Source organism: Crocodylus siamensis, chromosome 5, assembly GCF_052110815.1.
Source record: "Crocodylus siamensis isolate JL-2025a chromosome 5, ASM5211081v1, whole genome shotgun sequence".
Classification (NCBI taxonomy): domain Eukaryota; kingdom Metazoa; phylum Chordata; order Crocodylia; family Crocodylidae; genus Crocodylus; species Crocodylus siamensis.
In genome coordinates this window covers 1,387,002-1,408,154 of record NC_143399.1, presented here as the reverse complement: position 1 = coordinate 1,408,154, position 21,153 = coordinate 1,387,002, and the positions used below count along the sequence as shown (strand labels likewise).

The 21,153-nt window shown below is 56.5% G+C and overlaps 1 protein-coding gene across 1 annotated transcript in view; it reads right to left on the bottom strand.

The window, feature by feature from the left end:
* The window catches only part of DMAP1 (DNA methyltransferase 1 associated protein 1), a 33,682-nt gene that overhangs the window by 5,164 nt on the left and 7,365 nt on the right, over positions 1 to 21,153 (bottom strand). Inside the window, exons 6-9 of the mRNA XM_090049877.1 lie at positions 14,745 to 14,903; positions 13,755 to 13,922; positions 12,114 to 12,299; positions 8,974 to 9,045 (exon numbers count right to left, since the gene is read on the bottom strand). Coding sequence (XP_089906003.1) covers positions 8,974 to 9,045; positions 12,114 to 12,299; positions 13,755 to 13,922; positions 14,745 to 14,903 — 585 coding nt within the window. The remainder of the gene's footprint in view (positions 1 to 8,973; positions 9,046 to 12,113; positions 12,300 to 13,754; positions 13,923 to 14,744; positions 14,904 to 21,153) is intronic.

Genomic DNA, 21,153 nt, shown 5'->3' with positions numbered 1-21,153 from the left:
GGGCTGGATGCCCAGCAGTGGCACCGGTGATCGTGCACCATCCCAAACCGATGTGCTCGTGGACACTGGCCAACAAGAGGGAGGGCTCAGAGATGAGCTGCACCCACCCAGGCGGGACCAAGAGGCTGAGAGGATTTAAAGAAGCCACGGGCATCTATGGTCAACAGCCAGCAGGGAATGAGAGCCCAGCCCCATCCCAGACTGCAGCAGCACTCAGTGCTGCCAAGGACGGGCAAAGAAAAAAAGGAGAAAAAACCCCTGAGGCATGCAGCAGCAGGAGGGGAAAAAAATTCCCTCCCAACCCCACATGGCAACAGCACAGTCCGGCAGCCGGGGAAATCCCTGTAGCAGCATCGCTGTGCCTAGATCATGCCCACACAGTGCCTGTCCAGCCTCTCCCTGACACCTCCAGTGCTGCAGCATCTCTCCCACAGCCCCCCTGCTCTGACAGTGAGGATGTTTCCTGAGAGCCGATCTTTCTGCCGCTTTAAACCAGAGACCCCACCTCAGTGCCCGCCTGTGCCCAGCGAGAGACTGCAAGCCCCCGGGCACGCTCGCAGCCATGCTCCCAGGCAGCTCAGAGGGCAGGTCGAGAACCCAAGTGCTATCACGCTTGCTGTTGCAGCATCAACCCCGCTGCGGGGGCATGAGACTCCCTCCCTGCCTGCCCTGGCCTTGCCCAGTCGCTGCAGGAGGCCCAGTCTTTTCTAGGGGAGGCTCCGTGCTGCATTGGCAGGGCTGCCAAAACCTCTGACTGCTGCCACCAAGGCTGCTGCCTCCTGCTACTTCTGGCCTGAAGAACTGTGGGACACCCACCACCACCTCCCTGCCGGGGAGCCTGGGGAGAGGCAGAGGATGGGGAGGGAGGAGGGGGTCATCCGGGCACATTAAAGTTAGAAACACGTCCATTAAGACTCCTTTTCATTTGGGGGGGGTGGTCGGGGCCCAGGAAGGTTCCACGGCTTCGTGGTGCCAGAGTATATTTTAATTTTACCATCATTAAGAAAATGTTATGATTTATGTGGCTGCTGTCGGGCTAATATCTTTAAAATTTAGCTGGCTAAGCCAATTCATCTTTAAGACCGATGAAGGTTGATTGCTCTCTATGCAAAATGTATTAAAACTAAATGAGGAGTCTATTACTCACATGCTGCTGATCATCTGTTAGGTAGGCTCCGTTAGCTAGGCCGGCTCGTTGAAGGGGAAGCCTTGGTGCCCGGTGCTGCTTGGCAAGAAGGTGCCAGCATGGGCTGGTCCCAGCTGGGCTGGAAATGGCCCTGCCTCTCCCAGACACCGGCTGGCTCGAGTGCTGCACGTCCCCACAGCTTGAAAGGCTGGAGACACTAAACCCCACCAAAAGGCCAGGCTGGCCAAAGCCTGGAGCTGGGCGGGGCAGGGCTCAGTCACTGAGCAAGACATCTCCCACAGCGGTGGGAGCTGCCTCATGGAGGACAGAACAAGGAGCAATGGGCTCAGGTTGCAGCAAGGGCAGTTGAGGCTGGATATTAGGAAAAACTCTCTCATGAGGAGATGAAGCGCTGGAAGAGGTTACCCAGAGAGGTGCTAGAGTCTCCTTCCTTGGAGGTGTTTAGACCCGGCTGGACAAAGCCCTGGCTGGGATGATGCATGCGACTCCTGAGCTCCCTTCCCATGCTCGCTGTCTACGATTCTGTGATTCTAATGGGGAGTCGTGTCACATCTACAAAGCACCTTGGGCCAAGTGGCAGACAACAGGCCCCAGCATGCAGCAGTGTCCCAGAGCCGCAGGGCTGGAAGGACTAGCAGAGCTCACATCCAGCCCAACCTCTGCTGGAGGCAGGATCAGCTCCGTCCAAAGCAGCCCAGACAAACCCTGTGTCCAACCTTGAGCAACATGAGTCACCCCGACACAGCCCCAGGCATCACACTCAAGCCTGCCCCAGGGAAAGTAGGGGGGCCATGGCCACCAGCGTCCTGCTGCTGCAAAGGGGGTTGATAGATGCTCCGACACCCCAGGCCAAGGCCATGCCCCGCTGTGGAGGAAGGCAAAACCCCGCAGTGCGGACAAGTCTGAGCACGGGGGGAAATCCCTTCCTGCCTAGTGCAGCATAGGGCTGAGCCTGAACGCAGGGGCAAGACCCTCCAGCCAGGACCCTGCAGGTTGGTACCAGCAGAAGCATTAGCACATCCCAGCCCCATCCCCAGCCTGGGCTGCAGCAGCACCAGCACCTCTGGGGGATGGTTAAAAACCCCAATACAAACAGAGCACGAGGGGGACACGGTCAGCATGGAGCAGATCTGCCACCAGGCTTGGGTGGACGCTGAGGCGCGCAGTTCTGCACCCGAGGGCAGGTGCCAAGCACACACTGATTCCTCTTGCACCGTGCAGGTTCAGCCTCTCCACGTCCGTGCACAACCTGGCACATCGGGGAGAACGACCTTCCAGGTGGGCGCGTGGGGCAAAGCCTGTGGGCAGCAGCAGCTTCCCCTTCTTCCCCTGCCTTGATGCCAGGCCATTAGCATGAGCTATAATTTGCCAAGCCCCATTATCATCCCTGGGAAACACATTGGTCCAGTTAGGAGCTGATGAACTGGGATTTGGGAGCTTCATCTATTCCTGCTCCTGCAGCCCTCTTTGCAATGCCAGCTGGCACTTATAACGATGCCTACATCGCTTTTGACTGAAGGACTGCGATCCCTCATCCTTGCCGTGAAACACCTCCACTGTGTGCACAAACCGCATGCGTCAAGAGGTAAACAAATAGAAAGCGATGCACCAGTGTGAGCCCTAAGCCCCTGCAGCAGGGGTGCCATGGCTGCCTGGGGCCAGAACAGAGGCCGGAAGGGCCCAGGGGCCCCGGGGCCACCACTGGGCCTACCAGCTGCCTGAGGCTCTGGGAAGGGGGTCATGCAGCTGGAATGGGACCCACTGGGCCTCAAACCCCACAGCCCCATGCCAGGCTGGAAAGGGCCCCTGGGACCTGCCTACGCCTTGCCATGCTCCAATTCCTGCCTGGTGTGAGCCGAGTGCCTCAGGCTGCCAGGGGACATGGCACTATCTGCACCTCCTTTTCTGCCTAGGCCAGACCCCCCCAGCACCACACTCCTCCAAGCTGCTGCTTGGGAGAGCTACAGCCGACGAATGAAGTCTGCCAACTGGTGATTAAACGGGGTAAGACATAACCCAGGGTGAGGCCCGGGGCTCCCTCTGGAAGAGTACAGACCTCTCCGTCACATAGGAGCTCCTTGCGGAGTGGTTTGGTGCAGAGGCTCGGCTGGGAGGAGACGGAGGCCTCAGTAGGGAGAGCAACCAGGCTTATAGGATTTACAGGCTTGGGCTGGGCTGCTGCATGGTTACCTCCTGTCACCTTGGAGTCACAAGCTCCCCGAAAACACGCTCTTTCAGGCCGGAGTTTGGGCTCTCCCACAGTGTAGTCCTTTCCCCTGTCCAAGCTGCACACCTGCCCACCATGAGCTCAGTGAAGACGAACTCTTTCTTGTGCAAACCAAAAGCAGCTGAATGCCCCCACCTGCAACCTGGCACAGCCAGCTCCGAGAACAACACCCTCCATCGCATAGGTGCGAAGCATTTAAGCCCTTAAAATCCAGCACAGTGCACACAGGCGAGTGGTCTTGCACACCAGACCGCTCCCTGAGCGCAGCCCTCCATGCTGACGTTGAGCCCCAGACTTGGGCCTGCAGGCCCCTGAGCTGCTTGGGGCGGCAGCAGGAGGAGGGAGCCCTGATGTTTCGAAGATGTCGTGGTCTGCATCCTCCCCATCCGAGAGGGGGGAAAAAGGGCAGGCTGTCTCCTCCAGACAGGAGGGCAAAAGCCTCTCTCTAGGGAGCATGTAGGAGTTGCTAGAGGAACCCAGAGCTGTGGGGCTGGCAGGGACCTAGAGGGTCACATCCAGTCCACACCCTGCCCGAGGATCAGCCCTGTGCAAACCAGCCCAGACAAACCCCATGTCTGAGCTCTGAGCAACACGACAGTCACCCCGACACAGCCCCAGGCATCACCCCCGCCCCTGGGAAAGCAGGGGGGCCATGGATGCCAATGTCCTGTTTCCATAAAAGATTGTCAATACATCATCCAGGGACGCCAGCCAGAGGCTGACACCCCCCACAATCCGAGCCAGTTTCACCAGGGGAGAAAATCCCTTCCTGACCCCAGATATGGTACTGGTCTGACCCCAAGCAGAAGGGGGAGGATGAGCCTCTGGCTTTAACTCCCAGCAGGAGCACTGGCACAGCCCAGTCCCATCCCCAGCCTGGGTTGTAGCAGCACCCAGCACCTCTGGGGAGGCTTAAACCCCCGACACGTGGAGCAGACAAGGGGGGAACAACCAGCAGAGCCCAGAAGCCTGGGACACCCCTACAGCAGAGCACAGGCTTCCCTGTGCCTAGATCACTCCCGACCAGGGGTGCCCACCCTCTTCTTGAACCCTCCAGGGAGCCTCATTACTGCCGTTAGCCCATGTGTGCCAACCTGAGATTGCACGAAACTCACTGACACGGAAAGTACACACAAAAACATGCTGATGCGTCTTCTACAGACCAGCACAAGGGAATCACCACGTGTTCACACACGTGACTAAACCACAACCCCGGGTACCCAACTTCCAGGAGCCCCGGGCCTCTACCACTGACGCTCACTGCTGGTGACTGCAGAAACAATGATTTCTGTGCGACTTGCGGGAACGCATGTGCTACGGTGCTCGGGCTGAGAAGTGGGAAACCTGCGGCTAACTCATCCCTGGCTCCTCTCGCCCATGAAATAACAGGTTTTACACCTACGTCCAGCCAGCCTGAGCTCAGGTGCACGAGTGATGCTAAGGGACCACAGGATATCTGAAGGGTCATTCCTCCCACAAAGGTGTTAAAATGCTAGATGCCTCCTTCCAGGGGTGGCAGCTGCCACCGGTGCTCCTGGATGAACGGGTCATCTGGTCGAAGGGACCCACAACTTTTTGGGGAGATGAACTGAAGGAATCCTCTCAGCTGGAATGAGGCTCCCAGTCCGTGGAGATTTCCTCTGGGGAGGGGGCACAGACTTGTTTGGCTCCAATTCAAGAGGAAAATCACAGCAGATTTGAGACAGCCTGAAGTGACGGTCCCTGGCCAGGACAAGGGGGGTGACGGGACTGATTCTTTCCAAAGCCATGAGACTGTCACAGCACACAGGCCTTGCCCTTCAGCCCAGGCAGGTGCCCCTGGATGCTGAGTGACTCGGAAACTGGGCAGACATAGGAGCAGTCCATCATTTCAAACACCTCCTTCTACTCTGAATCAACGGCATCCTCCTGTCTGAGAGCTGGTGGGTCCCTTGAAAGCCCTGGGGCTGGACCCAGCAAAGTCACACCCTTACGTGAGACCACAGCAAGCTGCAAGGGATCGCAGCCTAAAACCTCACTCCGGAGGGTGTAGACAGCTGGGTTTGACCCCAAATGGGAGACAGCTACAGGCCTAAAGCTCAGCCTTCTGGGGGCTGCCAGGGGGCTGTCACGGGCATGGTGACCATCTGCTCCCATGGAAAGAAAGAAGTATCCACATTTTCACCCCAGAGATACAGACAAACAAGAAATCACAAGGCTGAGCACCACTAGCCCTGCATTTCCATGGCTTTTCCCTTCTAAACAGCTTGCATGTAACTGCAGCGCATTAAGCAGCTGCTGGGAGCGTTGCAGGTCGCCAAAGGAAATATTTGTTTCCATGTGTGGCATGTCTGGATCACACCAGCATGGAGATGACCTGATGAATAAAGCACTGCGCCCGCAGAGAAGGGGAATGGATGTGTCCTGGGCCAGCCTGGCAGCTGAAGGCAGGATGGGACGTATGAGGGCGTCTCAGAACAGCAATTCTAAAATCAAACCGCTGCAAGCAATGAACCTTTCCTGGGCTGCACCGCTTCTCCCCGGAGTCACACGTGATGGCTGTGCTCAATGGCGCCACCATCCGCGTTCTCTGCTGCTGCACTGAGCCGTCTTCCACTCCCTGCACACGGTGGTTTTATTTACAAGTGGCTGCTACTTTCTGAAACACCCTCATACGCGGTCCCAGATGCTACAACCTACACACAGATTTGCTGCGAGAGCATACACAATGGCCTGGGTGTGCTGTCTGTGCCCAGCCGGAGTTAAGGCTGTGTGTTCAGCCTGGTGTTTCTGTCCTTAGGCTTCCTAAGCCCCGAGGGCCACCTAGCCTCACGTTCATCAATAGCCATGGCCGATACTGAGTGTCAGAGAAAGCAGACGCCGCATGTGGCAGAGTGTGACACACAAACAGTCTTGGGTCAGAGGAAGATTTACCTGGCCCTGCCAGCCAGGCCGGGCTGGTCCCTGCAGCAGGGCTGAGCTCCCTCCAGCATTATTAGAAATGGAAAGGAAAAGGAATCCTTGCTGTTGCGACGCTGCGAGTTCCTGTTACCAGCAGGATGGGGGAGAGTCTGGCCTCGTCGCTGTGCTGTGCAGGGAGTCCCAGGCTGGCTGGTGCTGCCATGCAGGACAACGAAGCCTTTCCATGCTGGGGGGTGCTCCCCTGTTCTTGCATTACGAGAAAGGAGGAACCAGTGGTCTCCAGGTACCGGCTCTGGCTCCTTCAGTAGCACCATCATCCTCTAACAGCTCCCCAGTCCTCTCCATTCCCTACTGCTACAGCACATACCTGTGCACAGGGGCTGCTGTGCAAGGTACTGTTCTCCTACAGTCTTTCCTAGCTACAGGACACACAACAGACCCAAGAGATGCCCACACCAGATGCACAAGTGAGCAACATAGTTTGCTCAGGACTTCAGCACTCATGAGGAGACAACCCATGCAAGCTGACAAAGCAAGTCTGCAGCACACACATATGCTCTCCACTTCTCACGTGTACGCACAACCAGGGGGGAGCATGAAACTGCATGCCACGTAATGGCTTCACCCCTGCAAAGCTGCCAACAGAAGCAACAACAGCCTTTGGGGGCCTCTACCACCTAGGAAGTCACAGACCCAAAAGCACACGCTCTCCTGGCTAATCAGGATGTGCAGATTCCCATCAGCTTATCTGACCGAGATGCCTCGGAGTGCAATCGATACTAAACAAATAAATTATTAATTGCCCCAAGTAATTAAATTTATCATCAAACCCAAATAACTATAACTGATATTTTATGTTGCTGCGTCCAGAGCCAAGGTTTGGAAGGGACGGTATTGATCCGGGGAGGGCAGACAGATGTTTCGCATGTTAGCTGCCGAGGAGGACCACACTGGCGTTAATGTCATGGCAGGCATGAAGCCAACAGCCTCGGATACGGCATGAGCATGGCTGTTTTAGCACAGGGCACATCAAAAATGAAGAATAAACATTTTCAAATGCCCGCCTCCCCCACAAACCCGCGGCCTGAGCTCTGGCAGGAAGCCTCATTCATCTTGGAGCCGTGGCACGGGCCCAGCCCCCACCCCGAGGAAAAAAAAACCCAACTGCAGTAAATTGTAGCTCATTAATCAGTGCTACAAAATCCTCAGCTGGCTAGTAAATATTTAAAAGCCAGGGAAGGCGAATATTTGAATCAATGGGAACGAAAGCTGTGCTCAAAGTTTTCTTCCCCTATTTCTTTTTTAATTGGTCTGACCGGCAATTTGTCTACCAGATTCTAGTTAGCGGGGAGTGTGGCAGGCTGCTGGCTGGAAGCCTTTTTTGGAGGGAGGTGCCTGGCTGTGACTTAAATGATTGAGCTGGAGCGCTCCTCAGTGCGCTTGGCAATGGCACCGCGCACCTTTCATCCTGGGCCTTCGCTTTGTTACCCAAGGAGACAGCAGGCGAGACAAGCTCCTCAAGCTCCACAGCCCCTGGGACAGCAATGGGGTCCCAGCACCAACTCAGAGACCCCACATCCATGGGACAGGGCGCCTCTGAAGCCTTCTGCCTCGCTGCTGGCTGCTAGCTCGCTTGCAAACAGGAAGGCTGGAGCAGGGGTATCAGAAAACTGCCCAGCGCGGTGGCTTGGGAAGAGGGGGCTGGAGCAGCCACTGGGGAATAATGCATGTGGCAAACCTATGGGCAGCAGCACCCCTTTGAGAAACAGGATCCATCACTTGCAAGCTGTAGCTCCAAGCCCAGGCGAGGCTACAACAGAGTCCGGAGAAGCATCCCAGAGAGCCCCAGGGCATTCTGCAACCTCTGACACTCTCCAGGTGCCAACCCAGCTCCCTGTAAAGCAGCCTTGCAAGGGTATCTGCAGAAATCACTATGCAAGGCAGGAAATGCAACCAACCTACTACTGCCCCATGCTCTCAGGGTGGTAATGAAACACTATGGACATCTGCTGCCTGCCTATAAAAACCAGGACCAGACTGAGGAGCCCCTGGGCAAACTGGGTCTTGCAAGGCTGGCTCCAGGACCACTCAGACAGACAGGAGGGCTCCCAGACCCCGTACCCCAGAACCTGTGAGAGATGGCAGCAATTGCACACAACACGAGCTGGTCTTTGCTCACTATCTCACCAACAGCAAGGAGGGGAAAAACTAGGAGCCTGTGGCTTTCCACACCAAAATTTCCTAAGCTTAAAGAAAGCCCTAAAAAAGCACCGAGGAAGCACAGACCCACTCGTGTGCATCTTGGTGTGAGAATCTAACCTGGGATCTGCCAACACTGATGTCCTCAGTGCTCTCACCGAGCTGTGTGCTTTATTCCACTGGATCCCAGACAGCTCCGTGGGGGCTGCCGGGTGACACTAACAGCTCAGGCAACAATTAACAGGCAAGAGGCATCAGCAGGTTCAGATGCTCATGCACAAAGGGCCTCTGACTGCACCACAGAGATAAGCTGCCCTACAAGGCGAATGCAGCCATGCTCTCCAGCCCAGCCGTGACCCACACTCGCTGCTGCAGGCCAAACCTGGTTTTGATGGAAGAGGCGAAAGCATACCTTTCCATGGCTATGAAAGGAGAAGGGCTAGGAAGAGAGACAGGGAGAAAGATTGGTGCCGGCCCCGGAGGCCTGGCAACTGCCTACCCTCTGGCTGCGCAGTGTGACACCTGCGGATTTGAAGTCGGGAAACTTGATGCCAGCAGTCTCAGGAACAGCCTGGAAGAGATCGAAACAGGATGCGTTGAGGGAGGAAATACAGGAGTCGACACAGGGGAAACACCGCTTCCTGCCACAGCCACCTGCCAAAGCCACGTGTCAAAGGGGGGAGGGGGAAGAGCAAAATCCCAAGAGAACCCGTGGATGCCCCATGCAAAGGGAAATGCTCTGCTCCATGACACCTTTAGAGGCACAAAGCCGCCTTTCCCTTGTGCCATCCCAGCCCCAGAGCAAGCAGAGGAACCAGCAACGCACCCCATGACTAAGGGTGCACAGCGATTATTTAGGGCCCAGTTCAGTCAATGAGGACACTGGGGCCCTCCCAGAATCCAGCCCATCACCAACAAACCTGTGCAACCTCCAACCTGTACAGCTCCGAGCACACAGACAAGACTCTGCAAGTCCTGGGACCAGTTCTCCAGCAGCAGGGCATGCTGCATGCCCACCTCCCGCCCTGTAGTCCCCAGGCAGGTCAGGGGGCAACTGGGCTGGTTCATGCTGCGAGAGGGCAGCCCAGCCACCAGCACAACGATCATTTGACTGAGCGCGGCCCAGGACAAGGCTTGGCAACGGGCCGGACCTTCAGGAAGCAGCACTCCCCAGGACTGCGCTGCAGACGGGGTTGGGGAAAAGGATCTCAAGAACCTCCCAGAGCTGGTTTCGCCCTTCCCATCCAAGGGCCAGCTCCAGGACTGCACTCTCCCTCCCTGCTGTTGTCCCAAGGCACCTGCTGAAGAAATCTCCCTTCTTCCCAATCCGTAGGCACATGGGAACATAAGACCTGCCACATTCTGGGTCAGACCCAGGTCCGTCTTGCCCGGCGTCTTGAGTCACACGGCAGTAGAGCAGAGGCTGGGAGAGTGACTGGGTCTGAGCAGGGTTTTCCCCTGTTCCTCTCTCCCTTGCAGCCTCCAGCATTGAAGCCCTGCCTGATGCAGTGGCCATGCCCCTCGCTCCCCTGCTCAATAGCAACTGACCCCTTTCCTCCCAGCACATCCAATCCTCTGGTGAATCCAGCTAGACCATCAGCTTCCCCCACATCTGGTGGCAATGAGTCTCTCCCGCTTAATGACACGCAGGGGGAAAAAGGACTTCCTGTTATTAAACTTACTGCTTGCTAGTTTCACACTGAGACCCCTCGTTCTTATCTGCCGAGAGACCGTCAGTAATAAACCCCTAATGACAGTCTCTTCCCCATTTAGTATTTTGTAAACCCTTCTCCTGTCCCCCTGCAGCATCTCTTCTAAACTGACCAGGCCTGGCCTCGCTAGTCTCCCCTCACATGGAAGCCCCTCCATAGCACTCATCATCCTTGTTGCCCTTCTCTGGACCTTGGGCATGTTGGCATAATGGCAACCACGCATCTGCACCTCTCAGGATCAGACGATTCCTCTCAGAGGAACCATGTGCAAGGCCCTTGGGGGTGAGCAGGGCCAGGGAGCCCCCCAAGGAAGGAGCCAAGCTGCATAGGAGATGCCAGTGGGAGTCTTGCACCGTGCCAGCACGCATCTCTCCCACTCCGTCTGATCCTGAGGTGCAGATGCAAAGGAAAAGCCATGTGGGGTTCCCAGGACTCCCTCGCCCCCATGTTGCTCTATAACCCTGCATCTCAGTAGCTTGCGGTACCAGCTGGGTTTGGATTGCTAAGAGGCTGCACTGGGGTGGCACTGAAGTGACCAGGGAAGGACCCCAGTAACTCCAGGCACTCCCTGCTGAGCGACATCTCTGGGGCAGCACTCCAGGAGCTGCTTTAGACCACAGCCCAGCTGGCCTGGCGCACAGCTGGCACAGGCCACACTAGCCACCCGACGGCAAGAGCAGCCACAGTGTGCCCCAGACCAGACCAGACCGCACAGCTGAGCTGGATCACAGCAGCCTCGGGAGGGCAGCACTGCAGACTGGGACACACAGCTCTGCACACAGAGAAGGGAATGCAGCATGGCTCTGCTCGTGCCCTGCAGGGGAAGTGTGGGTCTCGACCCCTGCGCGGCCCTCAGTCTGGCACCATGCGGCAGGCAGAAGGGGGCAAAACCCAAGCACTCAGAGCCGAGGCGAGTGGGGCTGCACTCCTTGCATAGGCAATTAAGCAGGCTCTCCTGCCGCGCGTGCCGCGCCGTAAACACTTCAACCTCAATTGACTCCTCGGTAAATGATTTCCCTTTGTTGGGCCGAGGCGGAGGCAGCTCCTGATTCTGATTCTTAGTTAAAATGCAATCTTGTCCTTACCGTTCCCCTGCTCCGGGTGGTAATTGACTCCTAATGGACTCTGTCATGGTTGAAACGATGCTGCGGCAACAACAGACACTGCTCTCTGCCTGCCTGCTGCAGTGGCCGCCCACATATGCTGGCCTGCAGGCCCTGCGCGGGGCACAGACTGAGCTTCAGCATCCTGTAGATGCCACTTCCCATCCTCACCTTTCTTCTGTGCCATCACCAGAGGCTTTGCCATAAGCAGGGGCAAGCTGTGCTGTGCAACTGGCCCCCTGCTCAGGGAAACCACCCACGCACACTCCAGCTCTGGGCCTCCCCTTCATTGCCTACAAAAGAGCCACTGTCTGTAGAGCAGAACCCTGAGGTCGCCAGAGCCAGTCACTCCCCACCCTCCATGGCCGATCAGATGAGAACTGGCCCTGGCTGCACCCCCTGCTCTCAGCACAGAGGGGTAGGGGCCCCGTGACCCTGCAGCTTGACAAGCCTGGGTTACCAGCGATGCTGTGCCCCAGTCAACCATGCTCAGCCCTTCACAGCAGCATAGCAAGGGATAGCATCACCCCCTACTTACATATAGGGAAACTGAAGCACCAAGGGATGGAGTCATCTGCCCATGACCACAGAGCAGGTGAATGCCAGAGGTGGGCCAATTCCTGCAAGCCCTTGATCCCTCGACCACCAGAGCACATTGTTCCTGCAAAGATGGGACAAAGCAGGCACCCCCCTCCCCGCCCCCAGGGAGGCCCGGAACCCAGCCCTGCGGGACTGCCCTGGCAGGTGCACTTGGCAGAAAGTCAGTGTGACCCCCGTGAGGCTGCAAGGGGTGTAGGGGGGAAGAGAGAGACAGAGACAATTACAGGCTTCTCGGTCTCCTTCTTCTGCGGCAACTTCTTCTTGGGCGCCTTGCGCTCAGCCCGCCGCTGCTCTGTGGTGGTGTCGGCTGCTGTGATGAGTTTCTGCAGGTCTTGGGTTCTCTTCTCTCGCTCTTTCTTCCTGGCTTCGATTTTCCGGAGCTCCTGGATCAGGTACTCCTCCTCCGCCACCTGCAGGCAAGAGCAGGGAGGGCGCTGAGCCCCACAGACTGCCAGCACAGTGTGAGGGGGCCACCTAGCGATACCTAGTGCCATGGACAGGATCAGGGCCCCTGTGGAAGCAGCTCTCCCTGCCAATCCACTCAGGCTGGATCTGTTTGGCAGCAGTGTGGCCTGAGGCATGTGGGGAGGGCACAGGGGCAGAAGGGACCAGCGCAGCAGTGGCAGGGCCCAGGCTGAGCCAGGTCCTGCTGCTGCATGAGAGCATCACTGGGCTTAGTAGGAGGAAGAGACCACAGACAAGGCTTGGGTTCCAGTCCAGGCATTGCAGCTCCAAGCCAGCAGCAGGGAGGCTCCAGACCCGAGTTCAAACCACCCCTGGCACTCCCCAGGGCTTCTTTTGGGCAGGGAACTAAACTGGGTGGGTTCTCTAAACTGGGGGCACCACACAGATGCAGGTACTGGCAAGGCAGCACTCTCCAGCCTGGGACAGGAAAGCCTGGCCCATGCTCAGCACTCAAGGGAGACAACCAAGCATCAGTGAAGGTTGTGGAGAGCCAGCGAGGCGAACAAAGTGAGGTAGGAACAAGTCCTAGAGCTCCTGTTAACTCCCCTGCCCCCAAGCTCCCAGAGACCACGGGGAAACCATCCGAGCAGCCCCTCGTACATGAGTGCATGGATCCTCCTGCCGCTCAGCTACAACCAGAGTCTGAGCTTGACATGCAACGCTCCAGTCTCCAATATCCCCAGGCTACACCTTGGCTCACTCCTGACCATTAGGGGGAGGGTCATGTGCAGGCACTCTGCCAGACTGATGTAGCCAAAGGGAGGGAAGGAGAAAGCACAACCTACAGTTGGGGGGGGGGGGGTGTCAGCCTATGGCATGGGTGCCAAGTGGCGCAGGGAGCCCTTGTGTGTGGCAGGTAGCAGGTCAAGGAGGGAACAAGCAGCAGAGCAGGAGACAGGGCAGGGAGCAGAACGCAGGGCAGCAGATTGGGCAGGAAGTGCAGAGTAGGGACCAGAAGGCAAAGTAGATCAGGCAGGGAGCAAAATGCAGAGCAGCAGATGAGGCAGGGGAAGGGGGTCAGAGTGGCCCATGGAGAGGGTGAGCAGCCAAAAAGGCTGGCCTAGAGCCCTGGGGGGAATGTCAGGGGATTCACACAGGTGGCCCCAGCCCCAGTGCTTGGGGAACTGCTTGTTCCAGGGCTAGTGCCACTGCTGGGTTTCCCACCCCTCCCTGGAAGCAGCAGCTCTGGCTGTGCCACCTGTGAGGACTCAGGCAGCTGCCCAAGGCCTTCACCCAGCTCCTCTTGCCCCACACCCTGTTGCAGCAAGCTCATCCAGTGCGGGCCTCAGCCCTCCACGGGGACAAGTGTGCCTTGAGAGCAGCAGTGTTATGTCCTGCACCTTCCCTGCTGATGGCCACATCCACCGTGACTCACTGCCCGCTCACCCGCCCTGTGCTACCTGCTCTGGCGTCCTGTTGTAGAGCCGCTCGAGCTGCTCCTTCCTGCGCCGCTCGTGGCCAGCATCGAAGACAGGGATCTTCAGGTCGGTGCCCGGGGCAGCGCGCACGTTGGCCAGCTTGGCACAGATGTGGTAGTACCGCTCTTTTAGGTCCTCCACCGACCGCTTCTGGGGAGCGTGGGGGTTGGGGGGCAACATCACCAAGGGGCCATAGGAAGTGGGCAGCAGAGGCTCATGCCTGACAGTGCAGGACAGTAGACAGAGGGGCAGCCTGGGAGACGGCAGGAGGGGAAGGGAGCCAGGATGGCAAGGCCTGAGTAAGCTGCCTGCTAAAGACAGTGGTTCCCCACTGCTGGCTGCCCCCATGCTGTTAGGCCAGGGCTGGGGGAGAGAGCACTGACCTAGAGCCTCTCCTTAACAGCCACTGCCTCACTGTAAGCCTGGTACTGCCTGGCCTGCTCTGTGCCTCAGCTGCCCCCTCAGGGGCCTCTATTATCCCTGAAAATCAGCATGGCATTGTTCCATCCTGAGCCAACACCAAGCAGGGGCTGCAGGTGAGGACTCCTGGGTTCTACTCCCAGCCTGAGACTTGCTCCTTATGCCACAGGGGTAACAGACTCGCAGGTCAGGCTGTGGGATGCAACATGGGGAAACCACGTGGGAATTCAGCTGTCCAGTGACTGCTGGGCAACACTCTCTCCCTGGGCCAGGAACCCAGGAGTCCTGGCGCCCAGTCCAGCCCTCTAACCACTGGTACACTGTCTCCTTCCTGGCACCTGGCAGTTGCAACCCCAGCGAGCACACACCAGCACATGCAACAGGGACCCCACATGCGTGGGTTTAATCATGAATTAAGTGAGCAGCAAGACCCACATGCCCAGCTGTCAGGCTTCGGCATTCCCTCCTCACGAAGGTGATCTGGAGGGTTCCCAGCTCCTGGCCATGTGGCGGGCCCAGCCCCCACGCCCCCACCCCTGCACCAGTGCTCACCTTGAACTGCTGGTGGTCATAGCGGTCGTGGATGACAACGAAGCGCAGGTCGAAGCGACGGGCCAGGTCAAAGAGGTGGTCAGTCTCAGCCTTGGTCCAGGCGTCATCATGCAGGTACAGCTGGTACTCCTGCTCTGAGTACACAGGCACCTGCACCGTCTGCACAGGGACAGAGCGATGGGCAGCTTACACCAGGTGCCCCGAGGGAGCTCTTCTCCCATCATCCGTGGGTGGGGGAGTGGGTGAGAGCCAGAAACACAGACACCGAGGGCAGTGGCAGATGCAGAGCTTTTCCTGGCTTTCCCATGGGTGGTATCTCCCCAGGACACCATGATGGACCCTTCCAACCCCGGCACCTCCCTGGTGCCCATGGAGCAGAAGAGTACCTTGCTGATGCCGGGGACATGAGGAAACTGCCCTCTGCACTGCCAGGACACAGCCTGCTTCAGGCTCCAACACCCACCCTAACCGTGCCCTGCTGCCACATCTGGCATCAGCTTCCTACCCCCGCAAGAGACGCACGCAGAAGCACCAGTGGGGCTGGGCATCCGAGCTGCCCTCATTCAAGGAGCCTTCTCACTCTACAGAGCCCCAGCGCAGTGTGCACCACATTGCCCATCTCCAGGCAGCCCAGAAGCACATTTCAAGCCCCACAACCAAGGCTGTAACTGAACTCCATCTGGCTTCACACATCAAGGATAATAAAAAGTACTTTTTCAGATATGTAGGGAGTCAGAAAAAAGTAAGGGTAACATTGGACCCCTGCCGAACCAAATGGGACAACTGATAACCGACACCCTGGAAAAAGCCAAACTGCTTAATGGGTATTTCGCATCAGTCTTTCATCAGCCCAAAGCGACTGCCTTGCCTAGCATGATGCGGGACGGCCAGGATGAGGATGCATTTATATCCAAAATCAGTGTAGACCTTGTAAAGGATCACCTTGAGAGGCTGGACATCTTCAAGTCAGCTGGTCCTAACAGATTACACCCTAGAGCACTCAAGGAGCTAGCAGGTGTCATAGCCCAGCCACTGTATTTGAAAACTCGTGGCACTCAGGTGAAGTACCTGAAGACTGGAAGGCGGCCAATGTGGTACCCACCTTTAAGAAAGGGCGGAAAGTAGATCCTGGGAATTACAGGCCAATCAGCTTGACCTCAATCCCTGCTAAGATCAAAAAGAAAATTATCAGAGAGACCCTTCTGGATAAGTTGGCTGATGGCAACATCCTGAGGGACAGCCAGCACAGGTTTGTCACAGGTAAGTCTTGCCTGACCAATCTCATCTCCTTCTATGATCAGGTGACATATCACCTGGATAAGGGAGAAGAGATTGACATCATATATCTGGACTTCAAAAAAGCCTTTGATCTGGTGTCCCATGATCTCCTCATGGAAAAACTGGCCAACTGTGGCCTCAGCTACACCACAGTCCGATGGCTGGGGAATTGGCTCAATCATGACCCCCAAGTCTCTTTCGGTCATGGTGCTAGTGAGCATAGCACTGCTGAGCCTATAAGTGTGATGCATGCGGAAGAGATGGCACAGTGCTCAAACACTGTAGGAAAGGTGTTCGAGGCACACGGCAGGTGCTGGCGAGGCATCCGCGACCTCCCCTGAATCCCCTGGGCTTTCCACTTACCTCATGTTCTGTGGCTGCAGGCCTAGAGCAGGACCAGCTGCCAGGCCTTGCTGGCTGATGATTCCCACCAGGCGAAGGCCGGCATGCAGCAGGCAGCCGTCTCTGCTCCCAGTGCTGGCTCGATGGTGTCAATGCATTGGCCATAACAGGGACAGCTGGACTCACATGGGGCTGGTTGGTCTCCTTCCTCCCAGGGAACACCGCCAGCCCTAGGGCTCTCTCCTTTTGTGACTGCCCTTCCCAGTTTACAAGTCAGCCCTGACACAGCCCCAGGTATCACTCATATCCCTGCCCCAGGGAAAGCAGGGGGCCTGCAGCTGCCAGCATCCTGCTGCTGCAAAGGGGTTCATATATGCTTGAGAGACCCCAGGCAGAAGCCGTGCCCAAACCAGAAGGTGGCAAATCCACTCCCCCAGTCCATAGCAATCTGACCGGGGGAAATCCCTTCCTGCCTCCAAAGCAACATGGGTCTGAAACTAAGCAAAGGGGCAAGACCCTTTAGCCAAAACCCCGCAGGGTTCATCTCAGCAAAAGCACTGGCACAGGCCAGTCCCCACCCCCAGTCCAGGCTGCAGTCAGCACCCAGCACCTCTGAGGGAGGCTCAAAAAAAACCCAAAAATGGTTAGTGTGAGTGGGTTGGTGCTGTGCCAACAACTCTGCCCCTTTACAAGTCCTTCTGAAAGCCTAAAATAGCCTGGGAGTAGAACTGGGTGCCTGAAGCCCTATCTGGCTCTGCTCCCTTGGGAGCCTCTTAGCCAGTCCTTGCAAAACAAACCGTTCACTAATCCTTGGTCTAACCAACCACATAAAGGAGTAAAGCAAACTTTTTGCCTCTCCCCAGGCAGTGGCAGAGGGCCTTTTAGCTCAGGCCCTTCCTGGAGGCAAGCTCCTCTGGGTTTCAGTCTGCTCCTGGCCAGCAAATGGCTCCTTCCCTACTCCAGCTGCTTGTTCTCTCTCCCCTTGGGCTCTTAACTGCCATCTCATCAACCACAGCTGGAGTCCTACCCAGGGCTGTCTGCCTCCCTCAGAGAGCCAGTCCACGTTACATTTCGTTACTAGGTACTCCATGTGCTGACAATACCCAGCCCATCTGCCACATATCTCAGGCTCCTCATGTCCCAGGTGAGGCTTGACAAGAGCTGGATGGCTGACTGTAGGGAGCCAGTGGCCGTTGTGGGCAACCTCTCTATTTGAGGATGATCTCTGCCAGGGCTCACTGATGGGTCTTTAAGTGACTGAAGAACTCAAATCCTTGAGCCACAGATCTGACCAGAGAAGATTTAGGTCTTTCCACAGGGGAGAGCAGCCTGCAGGCTAGGATTCCTCTCTTTTTCCTTCCTCCGCTCTCTCTTCCCTGCTTCCAAGGCAAGGCACTTTCCCTCAAAATGGGAAGACGCTTGGTTGAGGTTATGGTTGTGGTGCAACTGGAGTTGGTTAGCGGGCAGCTCTTCCCAGGTCTCGATGCCAGCAGCTGTTGTCTTGAGGTCTGGTTTCAACATGTCCATGCGGCATTTCCTCTGGCCACTGTGAGATCTCAGGCTGCAACTAAGCTGGCAAGATCAGCCCTGACTAAGTCATCCCAGGCAGTCTCTGTCCAATCTGCTCTGGAAAACTTCCAGGGATGGAGATTCCACCACTTCTCTGGGCAGCCTGTTCCAGTGCTTGACCACCCTCAGAGTCAGAAAGTCCCTCCTTATCTCCAGCCTCAGTTTCTCCTGCTGCAGCTTGAGGCCATTGCTCCTAGTCCTGTACCCTGCAGCCACAGAGAAAAGCCCATCTCCAGCCTCTCTGCCATTGCCCTTCAGGGATTTGAAGACCACTCTCGGTCTTCTCTTCTCCAGACTAAATAAGTCAAGCTCTTCCAACCCTTCCTCATCAGTCTTGCCTCCCAGGCCCCTAATCATTGTTGTTGGTCTGTGCTTAACTCATCCCAAACTGCCCGCATCCTTGAAGTGCAGGGCCCAAAACTGGACGCAGGGCTCTAGGGGAGGCCTCACTAGTACTGAACAGAGTGGAAAAATAACTGCCCTTGATTTGCAAGTGATCCTCCTGTTCATACAACCCAGGATGCCACTGACCTCTTGCAACAAGAGCATACTGCTGGCTCCTATTCAGTTTATAATCCCCTATAACTACCAGAACCATCTGCAGTCCTGCAACCCAGCCAATCATTCCCCAGTCTGGATTTGTACACGCAGTTATTCTGTCAAATGCAGGGCTTTGCACTTGTTTCATCTCATCTGGCTCGCTGCAACCCAGGGAGTCCATGCAGTGTAGATGCCCATCTCCACAGCGGGGCTCCTGACAGGAGGTATGTTACACCCATGCTCAGCAGATCACCTTACCTTGAACGGGATTTCCAGGCACAATCTACAACAGAGCTACCTAGCTACAAAGCCCACCTCACATCTGGAGAGGAACGGCGTCCTTCAGACAGCGTTGAACCAAGAGCCAGGGTCCACAGGCACCCACGCTCTGAGTGTCCACAGATTGGCATGGCTGGGTCTGATGCTCTCACTGGACACTCAGTGGCTGCCTGAAGGGGCAAGGGGCTGGACTCAGTGGCCAGGATGGCCCTTCCATACCCAAGTCCTATGGATTTGTATCACCCACTGCTCCTGCTTTCACAGTAAGACCTGCATTTCCTTCCTCTCTGGCATCTGCAAGGGGTAGAAGAACTAGCTGGAAGGAAACCTCTCCCCAGAGCCTTCCTCTGGGCTGCTCCATGAGGGCTTTGACCCATGGGGTTTCACAGCTGGACTCCAGGATCCTAGGAGCTGCAACGAGCATGTTTCACAGACTCCAAATTGCAGCCAGGCATTTACAGAGCACCTGTCCAGGGCCATCCCACAGCAGCAGTGAAGCCACGGCAGGTCTCCTGCAGTGGGTCTCATAGAGACAGGTAACAGACAGTGCTCCAAGAACTGCCTGTCCCTCAGGCCAGCTTCCAGCAAGTTTCACTGGGCCGTCAGCGCAGCACCACAAATCACTGGGGCTACACAGGCCCCACGTGTCACGGGAGCTTGTGTTCAGCTGCTTACAACTTGTCCAAAATTGACATGGCTTGAGCTGAAGTCTTCCACACAAGGCGCTTGATGTTGGCTACATCACCAATTCCAGCCCAGGTACTTGAGAACAAAGCAACGGGAAAACCCAAGGCAGCTCATCTCAGCCATGCCGGAGAACTCCAGCCATCTTTCTGGAGCATCTGTGGGCTCCCTGTGGTTGCAGCAAGACGTGATATTGAAGGAGGGTAGGTTCCACCTGTCAGGGAGAGGCCTTTTGCTGCTCCTGGGAAAACTCACCCCTGACTGGCTTTAAGCTTCTGGCAAATCACAGCTTGTACCTGCTCAGTAGCAACTTCTTGGAGTTTTAGCAGCTAAAGTCTCCCAAGATCCCATCAGACAGAGCATCATCCATCCCAGAGCTCAGCAGTGTTTTCCCTGCAACTGCAGCTCTGGGGTAGGGGGAACTTAGGGGGCAGAGACCAATGATACAAGGAACCAGGTAGGAGGAACGAAGACTGGCAGCGGGCTGTGGGAAGGACTCAAACTCACTAGGCTGAGAAACAGGGGCTTTGCAGGGCAGAAACATGGACTTGAACAAGTTGCCACACTTGGGGAAGAGGCAGATCTGCAACAGGCAGAGGTGAGAGGGGACAAGGAGAAGGCAGTCAGCTCTGGGGGAGGTGGGGACAGACAGCCAGAACAGCCTGAGCCAGCACACAACATCCTAGTGAGGAGCCCACAGACCAGACCAGATGGTCCATTAAAGCCTACCTCAAAAGTGCCCTCGGGCAGAAGGTGGCTCAGATGCCCTGGGCATGTGACCTCTAGTCTCTCCTATGTTATATGTTTGACAAACTTACACTCCTAGAATCACAGAGCAGTGGGGCTGGCAGGGAACTGCAGAGGTCACATCTAGTCCAACTCCTGCCTGAGGCAGGATCAGCCCCGTGCAAACCAGGCCAGACAAACCCATGGTCCAAGTCAGAGCAAAACTGCAGTCACCCCTGACAGCCCCAGGCACCACATCTGCCCCAGGGAAAGCAAGGGGACTGCGGCAGCCAACGTTCTGCAAAGGATGTTAATATACGCTTGAGAGGCCCCAGGCAGAAGCCATGCCCCACTACAGGAAGGCAAACCCCCATCCCTAGACTGTACCAATCTGACCAGGGAGTAAAACTCCTTCCTGACACCAACCAGCAAAGCCCAGAAGCCTGGGAAATACCCACAGTAAAGCACAGGCCTAGCTATGCCAAGATCATTGGGGCAATGCATCCACACCAGAAGACAGGAGAGTGATCCAGCCTGACCTGGACAGGCTCAGCAAATGGGCAGACAAGAACCTGATTGTGTTTAACACTGAAAAATGCAAGGTTCTCCACCTTGGGAGGAAAAACCTGCAGCCTCCTTATAGGCTCAGCGGTGCTACTCTGGCTAGCATTACAGATGAAAGGGACTTGGGGATCATCATTGACCACAAGATGAACATGAGCCTGCAATGCGATGCTGCGGCTAGTAAAGCAACTGAAACGCTGGCTTGCATCCAGAGATCCTTCTCAAGCAAATCCCGGGACGTCATTCTCCCCTTGTACTCAGCCTTGGTGAGGCTGCAGTTGGAGTACTGCACCCAGTTTTGGGCCCCACAATTTAAAAAGGATGTGGAGAAGCTTGAGAGAGTCCAGAGAAGAGCCACACGCAGGATCAGAAGGCAGGAAAACAGACCTTACGACGACAGGCTGAGAGCCATGGGGCTCTTTAGCCT